The sequence below is a fragment of the Scyliorhinus canicula genome, chromosome 5 (assembly GCF_902713615.1).
Source record: "Scyliorhinus canicula chromosome 5, sScyCan1.1, whole genome shotgun sequence".
NCBI classification, from domain to species: Eukaryota; Metazoa; Chordata; class Chondrichthyes; order Carcharhiniformes; family Scyliorhinidae; genus Scyliorhinus; species Scyliorhinus canicula.
This window is the reverse complement of record NC_052150.1, coordinates 161589188-161612574: the sequence shown is the minus strand read 5'-3', so window position 1 is coordinate 161612574 and position 23387 is coordinate 161589188. Positions and strand designations below refer to the sequence as shown.

At 42.0% G+C, this 23387-nt stretch overlaps 1 protein-coding gene across 1 annotated transcript in view; it reads left to right on the top strand.

Annotated features, from left to right (window-relative positions):
• The window catches only part of sri (sorcin), a 70160-nt gene that overhangs the window by 19131 nt on the left and 27642 nt on the right, over positions 1-23387 (top strand). The window contains exons 2-4 of the mRNA XM_038797939.1: positions 9258-9422; positions 18363-18432; positions 19149-19192. Of these exons, the coding sequence (XP_038653867.1) occupies positions 9258-9422; positions 18363-18432; positions 19149-19192 (279 nt within the window). The remainder of the gene's footprint in view (positions 1-9257; positions 9423-18362; positions 18433-19148; positions 19193-23387) is intronic.

The following is a 23387-nucleotide window of genomic DNA, read 5'->3' as shown; positions in this document are numbered from 1 at the left end:
ACGTGAAGCCAGTTAATTACGCACCAAAACGTGTACCAGCTCCATTGAGAGACAAATTGAAGGTTGAGCTAGAGAGGATGGCAGCTTTAGGCATAATTAAGCACATAGAAGACCCTACAAACTGGGTAATCTCTGTGGTTTGTGTCAAGGAGCGTAATGGAGACGTATGAATCTGTATTGAGCTTAAAGATGTGAACCTCAACATTAAAACAGAACATTATCCGATGCCGACAAAGGAGAAAATAACATGCGAGATGGCAGGAGCACCAGGTTTCTGTAAGTTACACGCATCACAAGGGTTCTGGCAACTTAAATCAGACAAAGAAAGCATAAAGCTATGTACGTTCAACACACCCTTCAGAAGATATTGCTTCTTAAGGATGCCATTTGGCATAATTTCTGCCTCAGAAATTTTCCATCGTGCCATGGAGCATATAGTGGAAAGGATGCCGTGAGTCCGAGTTTGTGGATGACATAATCATCTGGGGATCAATACTGGGAGAACATGACAAACGGCTTCTCTGGGTCCTGAAGAACAGTATAAAGAATTGCTTGAAGTTGAACAGGACGAAATGTCAAATTGGTGTGGACAGCATTACCTTCCTGGGAGACATGCTCTCCACACAAGGCGTTCAGCCTGATCAAGATAAAATAAAGGCAATCTTTCAGATGCCACATCCAAATGATAAAAAGTATACTAAGAATGTTAGGGATGATCAATTTTGTGGGCAAATTCATTCCCAATCTTGCAGCCAAAACTGCACACCTCGGAGAAACTACCTAGAAAGACGCAATATTCCAATGGTCTACGAGACATTAACAGGAACAGGGGAAAGGTTTAGAGGAGATGTACGAGGCAAGTTTTTTTAAACAGAGGGTATAGATGCCTGGAACCCGCTGCCAGAGGAGGTGGTGGAAGCAGTTACGAGAGTGACATATAAAGGGCATCTTGACAAATACATGAATAGGATGGGAATAGAGGGATACGGATCCTGGAAATTTAGAAGATTTTAGTTTAGACGGACAGCATGGTTGCGCAGGCTTGGAGGGCCAAAGGGCCTGTTCTGTGCTGTATTGTTCTTTGTTCTTAGTAATGACCAGCATTGCAAATATCAGTGACCACAGCGCCAGTCCTGACGTTTTGTGGCCCAGCGAAAAATACAAACATTTTGATGGATGCATCAAAAGACGGTTTTGGAGCAGTCTTGGAAGAAAACTGGCTACCAGTAGCATATGCATCCAGATCAATGTCTGGTACAGAATGCAGATATGCACAAATTGAAAAGGAATGCCTCGAGTTGATTAATATAAGTTCCATGACTAGTATATGGTCTTCCAACGTTTGTAGTTGAAACTGACCATAGACCACTGGTCGCAATAATTAAGGAAAATCTTAATGAGAAGTCCACTAGGATTCAGCGAATGATCCTGAAGCTACAACACTATGACTTGGAGCTTATTTACACACCTGGCAAGCATCTCATTATTGCTGATACATTACTTGGAGCCGGAGGCATAAAAGAGGCACAGCAGTTGGATGAGGGTGTTCCGGTCCAAGTGAACCTTGTCACTGAGTATCTTTTGGTATCTATCAACAAGTCAAAATTAATAAAGGAAGAAACCACCAAAGACACAGTCTTGGGAAAAAGGTGAGAACATATCTCCACGAGGGATGGCCTAAAGGTTCCTGCAAGTTTTTATAATATAAGAGCAGAGATAAGTGATGCAAATGAATATTTGCTGCGAAAACAAAGAATTGTGATTCCACACTCATTAAGGCCAATGATCCTAACAAAAAACCGTGAAGGGCACTTGGGAATTAAAAAGTGCAAGCGTAGACCCAGGGATGCAGTTTATTGGTCAGGGATAAACCACAATATTAATGTGATGGTAGATAACGGGGAAACCTGTCAAAAGTTTAAACGCAAACAAAACAAAGTGTCGATGCAGATGGGTGAGATCGTCACCCTTTTGTGGCAAAAGGTTGGCATGGATCTCATTTTACCTGAATGGAAAGGAATACCTTCTAGTCATTGACTACTTTTCCAATTGTCCAGAAATAGCACAGCTATCGAATTCCACGGTCAGCTGTGTAAGTAAGCATGTTAGATATTTTCGTACGCCACGGGATATCGAATATAGTCACGAGTGACAGTGGTCCCTTTTTCGATAGTTAAGAGTGGACAGAGGTTGCACATCAGTACGATTTCAAACACGTCAGTTCGAGTCCTCAGTACCTTCAGTCTAACGGAAAGGCTGAGAAGAGCGTTCATTTTGGTAAACAACTGCCGAGAAAAGCCTTAATAGCTGAGACGACACTTATCTCGCACTCCTGAGTTATCATTCTGCGCCTCTAACCAATGGGCTTTCGCCAGCTCAGTTGCTGATGAGCAGGCAACTGCGAACTACCTTGCCTTATATCGCTCAAGAGCCAGTGAACCAGAGAGGCAACTGATCTCTCAAAAAAAAAAAAGGGGATTTTACGATGCATCAGCGAGAAGACTCCAACCATTGCAGCCAGAAGACACGGTCAGACTGGAAGATTCCAAAGGGAATGTATGGTCAGAAGTATGCAAAGGTACTGCGACGAGCAAGTCCAAATTCGTATCTTATCATAACGGATGATGCCATTATCTTAAGGAGAAACAGAAGAGCTCCGCTGAAAGTTCGGCAACCTTTTGTGATGCAACCGCAAGACAAAGTGGTTACTAGTCCTAATATTTATTATTGTCACAAGTAGGCTTACATTAACAGTGCAGTGAAGTTACTGTGAAAATCGCCTCATCGCCACACTCTGGCGCCTGTTCGGGTACACTGAGGGAGAATTCAGAATGTCCAATTCATCTAACAAGCACATCTTTCTGTTCTTGTGGGAGGAAACTGGAGCACCCGGAGGAAGCCCACGCAGACACTGGGAGTATGTGCGTACTCCACACAGACAGTGACCCAAAGGGGAATCGAACCGGGACCATGTTGTTGTGAGGCAACAGTGCTAACCACTGCTATCGTGCCGCCTAAGACAACTGAAGAAGATCCAATGCAGCCAGCATACGGAGCCACAACAACAAGATAAAGACCCAACTATAGAAGAAGAACAAGAAGTAGCATATACAACTACAAAGGAAGATGAAGTAACTTCACAAGTTCAGCAGCCACTCAGAAGATCAACAAGGCTAAGAAGTAAACTTGAGAGACTGAATTTGTGATGGACTATAAAAAGTTTATAAAGATGTAAATATTTATGCATATCATATTGAATTGTAAAAATGATTTAATGAATCTAAATAACTACATTTCCAAAGGAAAGGGGATGTGATGATATGCATAAGCAGTCCTGTATATAATCTTGGACTTCCGACCACCAGGCGGCAGTGTAAACCTACCATGTGACTCTGTGCCTCGGGGAGTTGGGAGTAAGTTGTGTTGGTGGATAGATGTATTTTGCACTAGCTCTACAATAGCTAGTTAGTGCTAGTAGTTTGTTATATATTTATTCCAGTTATTTTACCATGCAGTTGTTTAATAATTATTTTAACTGGTCAAGAACTAGATGTTCTGTAGTACATAGATTACATAGAATTTACAGTGCAGAAGGAGGCTATTCGGCCCATCTAGTCTGCACCGGCTCCTGGAAAGAGCACCCTACCCAAGGTTAACACCTCCACCCTATCCCCATAACCCAGTAATCCCACCCAACACTAAGGGCAATTTTGGACACTACGGGCAATTTATCATGGCCAATCCACCTAACCTGCACATCTTTGGACTGTGGGAGGAAACCGGAGCACCCGGAGGAAACCCACGCACATACGGGGAGGATGTGCAGACTCCGCACAGACAGTGACCCAAGCCGGAATCGAACCTGGGACCCTGGAGCTGTGAAGCGATTGTGCTATCCACAATTCATCATTCATACCGGTCAGTTTACAGAACATGACAATGATTGTGAGTTTCGGTTTTTATTCCAATCAGAAGTTTTATACCTGTAAGACTGGATGGATATTTGGTGAGCCAGTACCAGTATTGATCGATAATCAAATATTTTCCAATAGCCAATGATAAGTCACCTGTTACTGTTTGATCAGACGCACCGCCTTATGGTTCAGTAAACTCAAAAGTATTTTTCCATGACTATTTGGTAAGACTACATTGTAATTTACAATAAATTATTCATAATTAATTCTAATATATTAATTATAACAATGAACCTTCCCCTCCTTCCCCCTCTCCCCACCCCCCCCCCCCCCCCAAAAACGAAAAACCAACCAAACAAACAAATAGTTTATTGAAATATTCTATTGTAATTTATAAGGTTGCTGGTCAGGCTCCAGATGTACAGGTTCATGGGGTAGTGATTTGGTGAAATTCTTTGAAAAAGGTTTCGCCTACAATTCGCAAATTAGCCCACCATACATATCCTTGCACTTCCCAGGGTAGACCCGAAAGTTTTGTCAATGATCACTTACAATTGTGCAAGATAAAAGTTCAGATCTGTGTAGTTTTGTTTTAGAAAAGGAATCGCCATACCCATGATGTACCAGTTAAACTGCACCAACTATTTCACCAGAAGCGATAGGAACTACATGTAATTGTCAATGTGTTTGATATCACTTGGCTGAAGCTCTTTAACAATAACAGATACATTTATAGACTAGAACAATAGAAAATACTGGACAGTCTCAGCAGGTCTGACAGCATCTGTGGAGAGGATAAGGGAGCTCACATTTCGAGCCTGGGTGACTCTTTCAAAAGAGCGGAAGATGATTCCACCTGTAGCAGATCCTGGGTGGACGAGGAGTCAAAGACCTTCCTTTGGTTCTTAATGGAAGAATTACAAAGTAAATCACAGAACAAAAAATAACCCCAGAGAATTTACAAGCTACTTTAAAAAAAAAAAATCAACAGATGGAATAATAGCGAGGGATCTTACCGAAACTAAAATAAAAGCCAAATGCTGCGGGATGCTTCTGAAATAAAAACAGGAAGGACTGGAAAAACTCAGCATTTCTGGCAGCTTCTGTGGAGAGAGAAGCAAAAGTTAGTCCAATCTTCTGAACGCCTTTATTAAGACTAATTCCCTGTTCGGAATTTGCAGCGTTCACGTGAGTTGAACCAAGTTTACTGGTTTGAGGCAACAATTCCCCCTGTTATCGGATGTCAATAATACATGTAAAAAACAGAGACGGCAAAAACATCAACTCCAAAATACAGCCACTGATAAACATGCAGAAAACACTGGGCAAATAAATCGTAAAAGCAACTAAACATACTGGGGGGCTGAACTAGGATTCCTTCATGATTCCAGTTTGCAGACAGTGGCAGGATTGAGTGACCGGTGGGTGAATCAGACTTTGGAGTGGGTTGATTGAAGTACATCAGAATGCTCAATGTCCACTGAGTGGATACTTGGTGAGATTGAAGCCTTTCGCTGGTGACAAGCACTGTGGCGTTTTATCAGAGCGTGGGTGACAGGTGAAGCAGGCCAAGCAAGGTGGAGAAACTTTTTAGCGAGGAAAGACAAATTATACATGAGAAAAAGCATATCAGTTAATTATCTCTAAGTAGGAGTGTTGAAGGTAGATCTGGCATCAATCCAGCCACACCGCTTTTGATCAATATTGATTTTTCTAACTTTTATTTGAATTCTTAAGTGTTCAGAGAGGGCACTAATCCAACATGCATCACTAACAAAGTTACAAGAAAGTCAGAAATGAAGGGAATGGAGGGGTAATGATTTGGTAATTCATTCTAGTAATTCAATTATAAACATACTGGATTATTATTGATTGTAAGGAAGGTTTATTTTCTTGAGACTGAGCTTTGGCCCCATCCTTTGGAACTCTTGCGCCCTGTCCCTCTCCAATTCTCTTTGGAGATTATGGCAACTCGTCAGTTAGATCCTGCATCTGAAACACATTAGTTTCAATCAATGTACAGAAAGTGGTGTCCACAGCAGCACCCCACCCCCCCCCCCCCCCCCCCCACTGAGAACCGGGCACAGGCACTTTGCATAACGATATAGCTCTCTGCAGAGCGATTAAACTACATAAATTGAGCTTGTATTCCCATTTGACATGATTTAGCAAAGAAATGTAGAATATTCCAATGTCATAAATAAATCCTATTATTCCATCGTCAGAATTGACAAGTGGAAGTATACTGGAAAGGAACATGGTAGCAAATTAAATGAAATGAAAATCGCTTATTGTCACGAGTAGGCTTCACTTAAGTTACTGTGAAAAGCCCCTAGTCGCCACATTCCGGCGCCTGTCCGGGGAGGCTGGTACGGGAAGCGAACCGTGCTGCTGGCCTGCTTGGTCTGCTTTAAAAGCCAGCGATTTAGCCAAGTGAGCTAAAACTAAATGACAGTTTTCTGGAGGTATTTGGATATGTCCTTGGGTTTGTGTGTGTGAGATGGGGAATATCAGACTGGGTTTATGGGTGAGAGATGGGGAATAGCAGACTGGGTTTGTGTGTGAGCGATGGGGAATATCAGACTGGGTTTGTGTGTGAGGGAGGGTAATATTCGGATGGGGAGTGTCTGTGTGAGAGAGGATAATATCAGGCAGTGTCTGTGTATGGGAGAGGGGGAATATCTCTCGGATTTGCATGTGAGAAACAAAATATCAGAGAGGGTTTGTGTGAGTGTGAAGGGAATTAACAGACATGGATTGTTGTGTGAGAGAGGGGGGAATACCTGACGGGAATTGTGTGTATGAGAGGGGAATTTCACTCAAGTTTTGCATGTGAGGGAGAGAGGGGAATACACTGAATAAATTTGCCTTTACATTGTTAAATCGAACACTCAACGAGCAAGTAAAGCTCCCTCTAACCCCTGCCCCATACAGTTCCAGGACCCTAACACCACGGGTTGGAGACACATTAAGCTCACATAACCTTCCGTCATCCAATAGTCCCAGGGTATGAACAGAGACCGTTTAATGCTCACTCGACATTTTCCGCTCTAACACTCCCTGGGAAGGTACAGCGTGAGTGAGATACAGAACATGGACACTTCTACATTGTCACTGGCAAACATTCCTTGCACTGCGACTGTAACTGTCAGGAGGGCATTGATGTCATTAGGGGCAGAGTTTAACATCATTTGGGGCAGGGCTTGATGTCATTTGCGGCGGGCTGCCACATCACCAGAGGGCGGGGCATGACATGACGTGGGGTCCCTGCAAAGTTCTTCACAATACAGAACAATAGTTCTTCACAACTCCAGCCGAGTTTTCAAAGGGGGAGGAACTACATATTCTTGCTGGTGAGAAGTTGTGTAATTGAGCACATTATTCTGCTTCTGGACAATTTTCTTGCTGTTTTATGAATGGCCCTCTTGCGACTGGCTATGCTGTTAGCTGAATTGGGCATTCTGAATTCTCCCACAGTGCACCTGAAAAGGCGCCGGAGTGTGGAGACTTGAGGATTTTCACAGCAACTTCATTGCAGTCTTAATGTAAGCCTACTTGTGACAATAATAAAGACTTATTATTAATAAAGATTATTAAGAAGGAGAGTGCAGGGCCCCCAAAAGTGTAAGTCTACATCTGAAATAATATATTATTTTCTGAAAGATATTTCAGGCCATACTAGTTATTTATTTCAATTACTGTCAGTGGACAACCCATTTCTGCGTTGAGCTCTCATCTGGTAAATATTTTTTGTGATTTCTCATGTAAGCTGTCTGTGGCTCTACTGAAAGAATGGAGCCTGTCTATTAAGATGGACCAGTAGAATTCTGTAATTAGGAAAGTCTAAGCTCAATGGGATTCACACATGTACTCCCTGGAAAGGGAAACAACATGAAAATTGAGGAGTTTCTGGCCCATATTAGCTGAAAATAAATAAATGGAATTAGAACTTGAGTACTCAATGAAAATTGAGCAATGTTCACTGATCGGGGAGGTATCCAATTAGCTACCAATGTTGCTTGGCACAAATTTGATATGAAAATTTGAGGGAACTGTCAATCACAGTGCGAAGAATTAACAGTCGGGTTTCCCAGGCTCTTGATACAGAAAGGATTAATCACAAACTCCAGTATGTGAGTTCTACAAGTATGTGTCTCTATTTAACAAAAGGATGGAGGTGTAAGCTGTTGTGTTGCACAACATATGATGAAAGACCACAGATTGTGTGAGGTGTTTAACCATTTAACCCATTTCTTGGGAGTCCAAGGACCAGGTGTAATTTTAGACCGTTTTCCAGGGATGGTTTGGAGCATGAGGAGACTTTAGCAGAAAAGGCATTTAATTTTTGTCGTTTTCTCTCAAAGTTTCAAATTAAAATCTAAAAAGTGATTTGTAAATTCCAATTTCATAAAGAAGAAGGTGTGTTGACACGAAGCGACGGTAAATTCTAACCATTGGTTTGGTCCTAGCCAGAAAAATAGTGGCACATGGTTTGTAACAAATTTGATTAACTGTCGAATGTAACCTTATTAAATCCTCTCTTGATTGTGCCCTAGTCAGTAGAAACATGTGTCCAAGTGAGTTTTTGACTCTTATTCCCTCACAACTAGGAAAACCTTGTTTTTTTTTGTGCTCTACATTTTTGTGATGTAATAAAATCTCTTGAACAATTGATGTGGTTTGTTTTTCCATCCAATGGCCTGATTAAGGAGTGAATAAATGGTAACATTGTCTGGCCTCTGCAGGGGCTGGACTCGAGATCTTGAACCTACAAGCTGATAAGAAGAGGAGAGTCGGTTTTGAATGTCATGGTTCCAAAAATTGGAAAGAGTACATGATATTTTGCTGCAGCACGGTAGCATGGTGGTTAGCATCAATGCTTCACAGCTCCAGGGTCCCAGGTTCGATTCCCGGCTGGGTCACTGTCTGTGCGGAGTCGGCACGTCCTCCCCGTGTGTGCGTGGGTTTTCTCCGGGTGCTCCGGTTTCCTCCCACAGTCCAAAGATGTGCGGGTTAGGTGGATTGGCCAGGCTAAAATTGCCCTTAGTGTCCTAAAAAATAAGGTTAATGGGGGTTGTTGGGTTACTGGTATGGGGTGGATACGTGGGCTTGAGTAGGGTGATCATTGCTCGGCACAACATCGAGGGCCGAAGGGCCTGTTCTGTGCTGTACTGTTCTAAAAAAAAAACTAAGTACTATTTCAGGGAAACAATGGCACTTAAAATCCTCACTTAAAAATGCTACAGTTGTGAATCATGTTTAATTTTGAGGTCGAATTCATTTGACATAGTTTCAGCTGATCTTGTGTGGCTGCTATAATTTTGCTTATTTTGTTCTCTTTAGCAATTTCCTCAATATAGCGGTGCACCTGGAGCCCCAGGTGGTGCAGGATATCCCGGGTCTGGTGGCTCAGGGTATCCAGGGGCTCCTGGAGCTGGAGGTTATGGAGGGTTCCAAGGCCAACAACAGGACCCACTCTACGGATACTTCGCTGCAGTGGCTGGTCAAGTAAGTTACGTTCACTAAATTAGGATTTGTAAGCTTATGCAGGCCCAGATACAGTATAAACCTACTGGAACCATTGGCTCTTTTTTTAAATGCTGATCTCCACAGTGTAAAATACTTTGTAGGTAATTTGCATCCAATTACAATCCCCCTCTTGAATTGTTTGATGAATTATTAACAAAGATAATTTAATTTTAGAGAAACGGGAACAAGCTGAACAGCTCAAATAGTAACGGCAGTGAATTTTTAGAATATATTAAGGACTGTTTTCTTGACTGTGGTCAACAAACAAGTAAACAGTAGATTAAGCTTAAAAGAAAAGGCTCTCCAAATTAAACGAAAAATGTCAATCCAGCAGATTGGGCGAGCTATAAAAAAAGCATCAAAGAGGTTCAAAGGATCATAAGAAGTGCAAAAACCGAAAATGGGAAAACACGCGCAAAAGCAAAAGTGACACTGAAGCTAACTGCAAAAGGTTTTATAAATATTAAGAGTGCTAAAGGAGAATGTGAACCTGTTAATGACAGATGGAGGTGAGATAAGAATGGAAAAGTAAGGAAATAGCCGATTTTCTGAATTAACACATTGCATCTGCTAATGTTTTCACAATGAAAAAAAGAGGGTTAAATGCCAGTGCTACATGTGAAACAAAAAATAAATCAAACTGATACTCACTTGGTAGTACAGAACTTTAATTTTGCTGAAAAGAAAAACGTGGTGCTGAAACTTTTTTTACACTCAATAGGGCTAAAAAAAAGGATGCCAAATTTCTAACTATCGCAACAATTTATGCTACAGGAAAAAAATGTGTAGATTAATTGGCAAGTTGATTATAAATTAGCCAAGGTGTTACCATGGACAAAGCAGACAAGCTAACTCGGAGAAAGCATTGAGGGGGGCTGTAGGCTCCCCAGGCTCCTGAGTAATTCGGAAAAAAGATGCAAGGGTGGATCGTATCCCATTTTGTTTGCAGAGAATGGGTCCCTGCATTTAAATGCAGGTCACCTCTAGCTGATGTAAGTGAACCACATTACAAGTTTGACTTAAATTGGTTGTTCATATAACTGTTAACACACTCGGGATTGTTCAGCAAGTGTTCCCCATTTGGGGAATCACTAATTAAGATAAATATAACACTTGATGTTTCCACTTAGACTGTTTTTGTAATGGGGGTGGGGAAATTGTAGGTGCTTTTGTCAAAATTATCCAAAGTGCATTTCACATTGAATACTGCAAATGCAGTTCTGTTATTTCAGAAGTTTGGGGTGGGAGGGACAGTGCTGATTGTGGGAGACCATTAACCAACTGAATTGTGGCCAAATTTGCTGATGGCAAGTGGAGCGTTGGCCTTATTACAGGGGAGCTGGAGTGTAAAAGTTGGGAAGTCTTGCCACAGCTATGGAAGACATTGCTGAGCGCACACCTGAAGCCCTGTGTATAGTTTTAGCTTCCTTTCTTGAGGAATATACTTGCATTGGATGCAATTCAGAGAAGGTTTACTCAGCAGATTTCTGGGATGAAGGGAATAGTCTAATGAGGAACGGTTGAGCAGGTTGGATCTATACTCACCGGAATGAGAGCTGACCTTGAGGGAGCTTGACAGGGTAGATGCTGAGATCACGACTCCTCACATTGGTGCATCTCAAACTGGGGGCACAGTTTAAAAACAAGTTGTCTCCCTTTTAAGACCGAGATGAGAAGAAATTTAATTTCTCAGGGGGTTGTTAGTTTTTTGATTTCTCTTCCCCAGAGAGCAATGGAGACTTTGTCTTTGAATGTATTCAAGGCTTGGTTAGACACACTTTTTACGACAAGGTAGTTAAGGGTTTTGGGGGACAGGCAGGGAAGTGGAGTTAAGGATGTGGATAACTGGATTGAACCTGCCTCCACCACAATTTCAGGCCCGAACCACTTGTGTAAAAAAAGTTTTTTTTAATTCTCTCAATGCATTTGCTTCTTTTGCAAATCACTTTAAATCTGTGGGAAAACTATAACAAATGGAGTTCAAAGTGAGGAAATCTGTGAGTTGCTATGGACAGAGAGATGCGTGCAGTAGCTTTTTGACTGAAACAAGATATATTTTTGGGAAGGAGTGTTTTAACCCTTTTTTGAGTACTATTACATTAAAGAATATGGAAAGAATATATGAATGTTTATTTTCACAACTCCTGAAACACATGCAACAAACATCCACTTCCCAAACACTCCTATGCACGTGAAAGATTATTTCTAGAGATGTAACTTGCACTTGGAATACGGGCAGAGTAACAAGGTACAAGTCACTTTTTTAACCAGTCCTTAAGATGGATATAGAAAAAATTTGCAGACTTGAAGGATTCACTCTTAGTTTCTTGAAGACAAATAGGTGTTGGATGTTACTGGCAGTTTCAAGTAAAATTGTGACTCAGATCCTGTAGTGAAGAATCTTGCAGATAAACTGAATTAGCACCTTTCCACTGCCTGAGCACAGTTATTTTTCCCACGGCCGTTTTTTTTTGTTTTTTGTTTTTTTTTTTGCTGGGTGTGATCTCTTTCTGGTACTGGTCCAAGACTGCCTTGTTGGGTTCCCTTCTGGATTAATAAAGGCATCAATTCCTGCTAATTCTAGTCATGTGACAGCAGTATTGAAGTATCCCATTGTCCGCACAATGTGTTGGAACTGATGTAACTGGAACACAGTGGGAGGGATGATTGATATCCCATCAACATTCCAGGTATGGCCATCTTCACTGAAAGGCTTTATTTGAAGTCCCATCTTCAAGGAGTGGGCAGGTCTAGTAGCCACTGTCTTTCAAATCTCTTCTGTTAAAATGGTGAGAGATAGTCAAATTGCACCTTGGAAGCCATTTGCATTTTGAAGTAACTTCCCAGGTATACTGCTTCTGCCTGTCGAGAAACGGCAAGCAGAACTTGCCCGACTTTCCGGAATCCGTTTTGTGAGGGTACAGCATCCATTATTCCATTTTGATTTCTTTTTAAAAGTACAGTGTCCATTGTCCAATTATCTTTATGGGCATAACCTGACCAGAGGGAGAACCGGTGGATGTGGTTTATTTCAACTAAGACTCTCGACAAGTTCTCGCATAGCAAATTACTATGTAAAGTTAAAGCGCATGGAATTGCAGGTAGTGTCTTTATTAAAAATAATATGTTATTAAAGATTTCATAATTAAGTCTCAACTACTAAACTCTAAAAAATGTTCAAACATGGTACAGTTAACTCACTAACATAAGGAATCAGAGATATAGAAAAACGCACAGGAATATGAGACTACTCTCGGAAAGGACAACTGGTCTAGAAACTCCGCCATATCTGACATCCCCTCTGACGGCTTCGACCTATACAGATCCCTGCAGAACGCCTCAAATGCCAGATTGACTCCCCTCAGTACGTTCACTAAACCACCGTCGAGTTCCTAACCTGCATAATCTCCGGATAAGCCGCTTGCGGCCTCAGTTGGTGCACTAACAGATGACCTGCCTTCTCCCCGTGCTCATATACCACACCACTTGTTTCACCGCCTTTCCAGTCAACTGCACCTGGAGCCGCTTCCTGGTTGCAAACCGCTAGGAGCCTCCTGAGTAATGATGGCCTGTTTCCAGGATCTCTGCTACCAAATGCTGTCATTCCTCTAACACTGCCCTATCTAAGTGCACTTTATACAAGATCACCTTTCACCTTATCACCGGCTTAAGTGCCTCCCATAGTTTCAAGGGAGAGACCGATCCACTATTATTAAACATAATCAAAGCCCATACCACAAACCCCCCCCCCCCCCCCCCCCCCCTCTCACTCCTTCCGGAATCAGCCATTTCCACCGTCTGGGATAAACAATAAACCTTTTAAGAGGTATCAATCAAAGGAACTCCCAAGATGACAGTTAATCTCACCTCCAGAAAAACACACAATGTTCTAGATCAACCATTAGGCAGCTAACCCCTCCCCTCTCAATCGTCCCTAAATCCCCAAACTGGAACCAGACTGACAAACTCAACACCCTTTACCGCACACCCCCACCCCCCACCCCCAACCCCAAAACTAAACACACCAAACCAGATCGTACTGGTTTTACGGCTGCAGATTCTCCCCCGACCTCCCATCTGTTGGCCAGCATTATACACACTAGTGAGGTAGCTCCCAGCAGGACAACAAAAAGGGCAAGATAACTGCCCAACATGAGGATAAACTATTACTCAGAAGAGATCAGATTCATCAACCATACAACATAGAAATTCCTCCACTATCCCTTCAGCTAGAGAAAACAAACTTCAACAACCGATTATCAAGAACTATATACAATAAAACCCAACATCCTCTTCAGCCCGCAGCTTTTACAAGAAACAACAAATAAAGAAATCCCTCATACAGCACCTTTCATTTAATTGGATCCCAGTCCATGTTTGTTGATAAAAGTCCTCCACCTCTTCGGGTGTCTTGGGAAAAAAAGAGTCCTTGGGCTCATATGTGAAGTGTAGCCTCACATGGTATAATACTCCGAAACGAACACAAATCCTGCGGAGCACTACCATCGTCTTGTTAAAGGCCACCCGCTTCCTCACGAGGTCTGCACCAACACCTTGATACATTTGTACAATGCTTCTTTCCCATTTCATGTTGCGCTGCCTCTTGGCCCGCTGCAGGACCTTCTCCTTATCTTGAAAGCTATGAAACCGAATAATCAACACACAAGGTGGTTCATTTTTTAGGCTTCTTCCTGATGCTCCGATGGGCCCTGTCAAGTACCAAGGTAGAGGAGAGAGCACTATCGCCCACCATTTTACAGAATGTGATAAATACTCAAGGGTTCGGGCACTCCATTCCCTCTGGCAATCCCAGAACTCGGAGGCTCTCCCTCCGTGACCGATTTTCCATGTCGTCGACCTTCACTGTCAACCTTCTATTTTCATCAGCCACCACTGTTACCTCAGCCTTTAGCAAAGCAAGCCAGTCCTCATGTCTCGCAAACGCCTCCTTGACACCCTTCAGTGTCTCTCCATGTTTTTTCTACCGTCCTGACTGCTTTGTCGAGCTCCAACCGGACCAGACCCAGCGTTTCCTTTATTGGCATATATATTCTGTCCAAATCCAGCATCTACTGCCTCTTGGATTGCAAGTGAAATTGTTTGTTGAATTTCTTGGTCAGTGCATCTGAAAGCATTTGTAGCGTGATCAGGGCTGCTGCTGGTTGCAGCTCTGCTGTCGCCACCTTGGCTGCCAAGGCGCTACATGAAGCTCCCGAGTCCATCAAGAGAGGATCTATTTCGGGCTTCCTGGTTTTTCTTCCTTTTCTTTTGGGCATGGAATTAGCGTGGGGGTATCCTATTCGGCCAGTCTTTGACGTTTTCTGGTGAGCATCACCTGAGAAAATGTGCAAAACTGCTGAAAAAAATGAAGTCCCGGATAGGAAGCTGGCTGGCAGACAGGAAGCAAAGAGTTGGAATAAATGGGCCTTTTTCTGATTGACAGGCAGTGACGAGTGGGGTACCGCAGATCGGTGCTTGGACTCCAACTGTTCACGTTATATATTAATGATTTGGGCGAGGGAATTAAATGTATTATCTCCAAATTTACAGATGATACAAAGTTGGGTGGGAGGGTGAGCTGTGAGGACGATGCAGAGATGCTTCAGTGGGATTTGGACAGGCTGCGTGAGTGGGCACATGCATGGCAGATGCAGTATAATGTGGATAGGAAATTTGACAAGTCTGATCGAAGTGTTTAAAATGGCAGAGACTTGATATGGTAGATTCAGAGTTCATGGGAGCAAAATTCGGCCATTTGGCCCATCGAGTCTGCTCTGCCATACGATCACTCCTGACCTCATCCTGCCCTTAACCCCACTGTCCTGCCCGCTCGCCATAAACCTTCAACCCATTTCCAATTAAAAATCTAACTCCTCCTTAAATATACTCACTGTCCCAGCGTACACTGCACTCTGGGGTAGCGAATTCCACAGATTCACAATCTTTCAGGAGAAACTACCTCTGGAGGAATTCACAATAAGCGTTCTTAAATCTTAAAATCAGAGCCAGGCCAGTTCGGGTGTGATATCGAGAAACATTTTTTTTTCATAAAAAGCATAAGCATGCTGAGGCAATAGATTTAAATGATTTACAAATGCGAATTAGGCAAGGATATTAAGGGATAAGAAGAAAAGGTAGGTAAATTAGAGTTCAGGTATAGATGATCCATAACTAATGAAAGATTCAGAACCAGGATGAAGGGGCTGGATGGCCTACTTCTATTTGTTTAACTTTTTTTTCTGGAATTCCTATAAACAGTGCTAAACATTGGAAGCTTCTTCAGTAATTCGGCATCCACGTGAGTAATCCTAATAGAAACAGAATTTGCATGTGGCTATGTCAGATTGCTGAGTTGGTAAACTGATACTTCCGTGGTGATCACTTACCTTATCTGTGGGTTTAGCTTCTACAATATATGGAGTATTTGCGTGGCTAGTAGTATTGCCTCCGCGTGTGTTTTGTTTTATCCTTTTATCTGATCAGAGCATTTTGCAGCATTTGGCTCATCACTCTTGTGTTGTCTTGAAGGAACTCCATTCCTTTGCCCTTTCCCAGTAATGTTTTAAATTATCCACTCTCGTATATTCACTTGTGAACTCTATTAAATCTACAATGGATTCCTGAAATGTGTTATGAATTCTGCTCCCAGTACTGTTTCCAGTAGAAATGTGTCATGCCCAAACAGGTATCTGCAACAAAAAAAAAGTCTCCAATTCTAACCCTTCGCTGATCATGCATTCATGCCCTCCAGTTACTGACTAATGAATCACTGGAATATCTGAAATATCTTTCCCTACTTACCTTGTCAGCAACCTTCATCATTTTAAAAGATCCCACTAGTTCTCTAAATTCCCAATCGTAAACAAATAAACCCCAGTTGTTCTCATTGCTCCTCGTAGCTGAAGTCTTTCTTTCCTGTTACTATCGGTATTTTTTTGTATACCCGCTGCATGGCATGCCACTCTTCCTAAAACAGGGCACTCAAAACTGGACACCGTATATTGACTGCAGCAGAAATTTAGCACTGCTTATTTGCTTTTATATTCAAAGCCTAGGATGCAATTAGCTTTTTCATAAGTTCATGAACTGGATAGTAACCAGGCAGAGTTAACTGTATTTTTAGGAATCGGCTGTGACCCTCTTGACTTCACAAAATTAGTGTCGGCTACCCTGCTAACTGAAGACAGCTGCTACTAGAAATAATTTGCATTTATGTTGTGCCTTCAGAAAGGCCCAAAGTGTTTCACAGAAGCATTGTCAAATAAAAATTGATATCAAACCACCTGAGATAGTAGGCACAGTGAATTAAAGCTGAGAGAAAGAGAGAGATCTTAAGGAGTATCTTAGAGGAGGAAAGAGCGATGGAGAGTTTTAGGGAAGGGATTTTGGAGATTGTGACTGAGGGAAGATAGAGGGATGGCCATTAATCGTGGAGTAGTGAATGTTCCGGAATGCAAGAGAGCCCAGAATAGGAGAAGCGCAGAGATCTCGGAAGGTTGTGGGGCTGCAGGGGATCACTGAGATATGGAGGGGTAAGAGCATGGTGAAATTTGAAAACAACAATTAGAATTTTTAAACATTTGTGGTGTTGTTGGACTAGGAGCCAGTGTAGACCATTGAATATGGTTGAATGGGATTTGTTGTGAAATAGGATACAAGCAGCAGAGTTTAGGATACAAGCAGCAGAGTTTCGAGGGTGCAAGGTGGGAAATAGCCAGGATAACATTCGAAAAGTTGAGTCTAATAACAGCGGCACAGGTAAGAGTTTCAGCAAAAGATGAGCTGAGGCATGGGCGGAACTGGGAAATTACACAAAGGAGCGTTAGTACTCATAGGGATAGAGGGGCGGCATAGTGGTTAGCACTGCTGCTTCACAGCTCTGGGGACCCGGGTTCAATTCCTGCCTCAAGTGACTGCGTGGTGTTTGCACTTTCTCCCTGTGTCTGCATGGGTTTCCTCCGGTTTCCTCCCACAATCCAAAAATGTGCAGGTTGGGTGGATTGGCCAATCTAAATTGCCCCTTAGTGTCCAAAAGGTTAGGTGGGGTTACTGCGTTATGGGGATAGGGTGGAGGCATGGGCTTAAGAAGGGTGCTCTTTCCAAGGCTGATGCAGACTTGATGGGCCGAATGTCCGCCTTCTGCATTGTAAATTCTATTATCCTCTATGGGAGGAGGTGCCGTTGGTCTCTTGAGTTCAGGATTAAATAGGAATCCACAGCTGGCAGCAGCCAGGGAGAGATAGTTTGTCTTCTGAACCCATCACAATCACTTTTGTTTCCCCAGTATTTTAATTGGAGGGGATTTCTGCTCATCCAAGGCAGGATCTTTGACAAACTGCTTCTGTATACCTGACTGGGACCTGAAGAAATGCAGAAATGGCGTGGTAGCATAATTGGCACCGCCCTTGCATCAGTACAGACCGCCTAGGCTGACTAGGAATCTTTTCACTGTTTTGGGTACAACTTCTCCCCGTTGGTGTTTATTATGATTTGGCATTTTGACCATTCTAATGCTGAGCTTGTTGATATGGTGGACAATGACAATAAGAGTAACTTGTTATATGGTTGTTCATTTGTAAAATTGGCGTGATGTTTGCTAACAAACATTATTTCTGTCTGATTGTGTTTACTGCATGATCCGTTTTTATTTTCAAATATACTTTACTTGCTGATTTAGCATCAGCTGATACTGACACCTGGGTGCAGCAATGATTGACACCGCGCCTCACATTGAAATGTTTTAATTTTCTTTTTTTTCTATTTCCGTTTTTAGAACAATAATTTTAAATCCTACTGGGAGACTATTACATTTAACCTGCGGCCCCTAACAATGTGTCAAACCCCTCATAAATATGTTCCATTAGTCTGAACCTAACACTGGTATCTTTCATCTGGATATGTGGCCTTTCTTTTTTGTAGGATGGTCAGATAGATGCTGAGGAGCTTCAGAGGTGTCTTACTCAATCTGGCATCAGTGGCAGCTACAAACGTAAGTTGTAAATGTTTACAAAATACACTGACTCAGATTATTATTTTCAGTAATCTGTATGATAGGCTCATCCAATCCAAAAGTCTGTGGGAGCAGAAATAAATTGGTAGCATTGTCAATAAATTGTCTTCTAAATAGTCTTCACCAGAAATGAAATGAAATGAAAATCGCTTATTGTCACAAGTAGGCTTCAAATGAAGTTACTGTGAAACGCCCCTATTCGCCACATTCCGGCGCCTGTTCGGGGAGGCTGGTATGGGAATTGAACCGTGCTGCTGGCCTTCCTTGGTCTGCTTTCAAAGCCAGCGATTTAGCCCTGTGCTAAACAGCCCCAAAACTAACTGTTGGTCACACAAATATACTTATTAGCCAAGTTATTATTTTGCTCCCTCCTACTCAATGGGCCGAATGACCTCCTCCTGAGCCATAATAACCAGGGTCATCTAAGTTTTAACCATGAGAAAAATTGACATTTACCTCACAGCTTGGGTCATCCCAAAGTGCATAATAGCCAATTAAGTACTTGTTACTATAATAATATAGGAATTGTGGCAACGGATTTGCATACAACCAACTCCCAGAAACAGTGATCAGATGATTTTCAAATAATCAATTTTATAATCTATATAAATAGTTTTTACTATAAAACATACATTTTGAAAGGTGATTATGCTGTGAATTTTGTGTGGTTTTCTAACCTAGTTGTTTTTCCACAGCATTCAGCATGGAGACTTGCAGACTAATGATTTCCATGTTAGATGTATCCTTTAATTATAAAAGTACTCATTTACTGCAGAATTGTACAGATTTTAACCATTGAGAGAAGTAAACTTGAATGGCTACAGGAATAGAATGGCGGAATGGGACTGATTGGATTGCTCTACAGAGAGCAGGCATGGACTCAATGGGCCGAATGACCACCTCCTGTGCCATAATGGTGGTAATATTATATGAACCTGGTCTATGATTAAAAAGTGTCAACTCATTTACTTCACCTGTTCAAATGAATTAAGTCAAAACTAAAATATATGTTTCCAAATAACCCACAGAAAAAAGTGAGGGGGAGAATAATTTTCACGAGCAGCCCTTAAGTTCATTGATTTGGAATCAAATTCCGTGCAATATCCGATAAGGACTTCCCACGGGATATATAATTTTTATTGTCACAAGTAGGCTTACATTAACACTACAATTAAGTTACTGTGAAAAGCCCCTAGTCGCCACATCCTGGCGCCTTTTCGGGTACACCGAGGGAGAATTCAATGTGCAAAATTACCTAACAGCACATCTTTCGGGACTTGTGGGAGGAAACCGGAGCACCCGGAGGAAATCCACACAGATACAGGGAGAATGTGCGGACTCCGCTTAGACAGTTACCCAAGCCGGGAATCGAACCTGGGACCCTCGTGCTGTGAAGCAACAGTGCTAACCACTGTGCTACCGTGCTTCTGTGGTCAGCTTCAACTGAAGTTGTTCTGGAGTACATGGATTAAAAATGGAGGTTGAAAAGCATTAAATGGGCTTTATAGAATAAAAGACTGAATTTCCAAGATGTTTAATGACTATGCAGAGATGACCTTTTCTTCATTGTTGATGATACAATTCAAAGTGGTATTTTTGTAAGGGTGAAGATCAGAGTCCACATATAAGTATAGGCAAGGAAACAGAAACAAATACAATTCTCCCCTTAACACCCCACCACCAATTTTATGGAAGCAAGACCTGTAGTGTGATTGGTAATTAACCTTTGTAAAATTGTCTGTATCCTCGCCATTGGCGAATAGTGCCTGATTAGACAGAAGACTTTAAGGAAGAGAGAAATTATAATTAATGTCACTATTAGTTACAATTGAAAAGGTCAAGGACTGCTGTCCTGTATCGTTAAGGTGAAGCATTTTAAGGCCTGCTAGTACCAAAATCTAAATAGTCTAGGGATATTGTCCTGATTGAATTGATGGACACAAGAAACATAAGGACTGCTGCAGACGTTCTTGCAGGCTCTATTAAATGAAACTGTGTGCCAAACGTGCCAACCAAGGTGCATAGAGCTTATTTTTATTACCGGTTTTTGAAAGCCTGAGTTAGTCTCATACATTTTGTATAAAAGAATGGAAGAAGATTAATTTTTGGTTGGGAGGCTGGTTGGCATTGACCCCTGAAACAAGCTAATTCTTGGTCCAGGATGTCCAAGTTTTTATTTTGAACACTATTAAAACTCAGTTAAACAAGCAAATGAGGGAAAAGATACAGCTCGTGAATATTTTTTCAGTATTCAAAAGCATGTCATTGCAGTCCCTGTTTTTGTCACTTATAATGAAATGGTGGTAAAATTTGTTGCCAATTATGCACAGGAGAAGATCTGCAATCTTTCAGTAAACAATGCAAAGTGTGTGATCCAAGTCAGGGTTGGACTAATGATCTCAGGGAACCAGGACTGTCCTTTTGTGTTAGCGCACTGCTGCCATGCACCATATTTAACTAGGAATGAAAGGCTGATGTTTGCAGTATAGAGCTATTCTCACGGTGCCTAAAGGTGTTTTGAATTGTTTTTGTTAAAAAATAAGGTTGTGACTGCCCACTTTGCATCACCAGACCTGGTAAGAAAGCAGTGAACAATTTCAGTGGAGGGACTTTCCACAAATGGAAATTATTTTTAATTTGTACATGGGATGTGGGCTTTGTTGATGAGGCCAGCATTTATTGGCCATCCCTAATTGTCCCTTAAAACGGTGGTGGTAAGCCATCTTCTTGAATTCTACAGTGTAGGTACACCCAGAGTGCTATTAGGTAGAGTTCCAACATTCTGACCCAGAGATAATGAAGAAATTCTGACTGTTTCTGTTGAGTAAAGGGTTAACTCTATAACGATAACAATAGCTACTGAGCATGCACTTAAGGAACTATATAATAATCATGTCACACAGAAGTGAATGAGGAAAATCTGAGAGATGAGCCGTGGCTCTGTAATGCTGCACACAATTGTGTAGATAATAAAGGTTTCTTTGAAAAAGGACCTTTGCCTTCAGCAAGATATCTTGCTAAGAGTAAGGCTCCCAATATCTTCCAAGGCGATCTAACAACAGATGGTGACAGTGGTGACCAGACCCACAAAAATACAGTGTAAAATAGTGGGAAACAGCCTGAGGAGAAGTCCAGCAACAGAGAGCAGTGGATGAAGGACTTTGCGATCCACCTACTAATCGGATCAGAGAGGGAAATCACGAAGACAGCCCAGCGACTAACACAGGAAGTAAGCAATGAATTCTGCTCTACCTCTCCCAGCATCATTCCAGAAAGTAGAGGGCCCCACACAGACTAAGCAGTGGCAAAAGTGGTGAAAGCATTTTACTCATCAAAATGCTTCCAGGACTGGCGAGAAAGACTAACAAGGACCAGGCCAATAATTGTTGTATGCACCACAGATGACATGCTGGTCAGGTAGTGAGTGAATGAGTTCACCGCCTATCACAAGGATGTAATTGGAGCCTTTGCTTTGTATTTTGGTCTTCGTTGAAACATCATCGGAGACCTGACAAAATTCAACCATCGAAATCAAAGACCAGTGAGGGAATCGACTCATTTATAAATGATCTCTCTTTGGCTGACAGTTGAGTAAGGAACATTGAAAGCTGATTTAATAGGACACAGGATAGTTGTTTGTTTTGGAAGAAACCATGTCAAACTTTCTACAATCCAGGGAAGATTTAAGGAAAGCAGGCCAAAGTGCGAAAGCAAAACTGAGTGTTTGTAAGAGGTGAGAAAGAACCCCCGTGGGGGGAAAAAACCATTTTTAAGCCGTTCAGTTTATTCTATCGGGTGCAAAACTGAACACTGATCGTGGCAGGGAAACACACTGAAAGAGCGCGGCCACCATTTTACAATGTCCCCACTGGTGGGAGGAAGGTCCACAAGTACGAAGAATGTCCCACCCAATCCGCAAATGTCATGGATGCTGCAAAGTCAGTCATTTTAAAACTGTGTGTCATTCAAAAATGCCTCCGCTTGCAAAGCAAAAATAAGTGCTGAAGATTGCTCTGTTCAAGAAGTACAGGAACCAGACAGACAGGAAATCACTTGTCTTGGCGAAATCAAAGAAAATAAAAAACAATATTGGAGCACTAACATTGGACACCATGCTGAATTGAAATTAGTTAAAAGTGCTAGTCTCAGTTCTGGCTGACTGAGGTAAGTGGCTACAACCAGTTACTCTGCAAATTTCATCAATCAACCTTCATGTTCCAGGAGGAATCGTGCTAAATTCAAAGGTCAGCTTGGTGCGATATTGAAGTACAAAGGCAGAAAATTCTCTGAGATGCTACATGTCATTCAGAGCCTAAAATGCTCCTTTTATAAGCAGGAAAGTCTATGTAGGTCTGTGCCTAATCCTGAAGTCAATGACAAAGAACAAAACCATCAATTTAGAAGAGAATTTCCAAACCTCTTAGACTTGGGAAGATTTGAAAATATGAAACATGTCACGCTAACAGCAAATACAAAACTCATTTAGTTTTTAACACTCCGGAAGGTCTAACACACACTTCTAAAACAGTTAAGAATTGAGACAGAGGTGATGCTTCAACAATGGATTATTTTGCCAGTTATAGACCCAACCAGCTGGTGCTCTGGTATGGTAATAATAATATAATATTTTATTAGTGTCACAAGTAGGCTCACATTAACACTGCAATGAAGTTATTGTGAACATCCCCTAGTCTCCACACTACAGTGCCTGTTCGGATACACTGAGGGCGAATTCAAAATGTCTAATTCATCTAACATTTTGGGACTTGTGAGAGGAAACCGGAGCAAATCCACGCAGACACTGGGAGAACATGCAGACTCTGCACAGGTAGTGACCCAAGCTGGGAATCGAACCCGGGTCCCTCGCACTGTGAAGCAACAGTGCTAACCACTGTGCTGCCATGCCGCTCAACCAGTTCCGAAGCTGGTTGGAT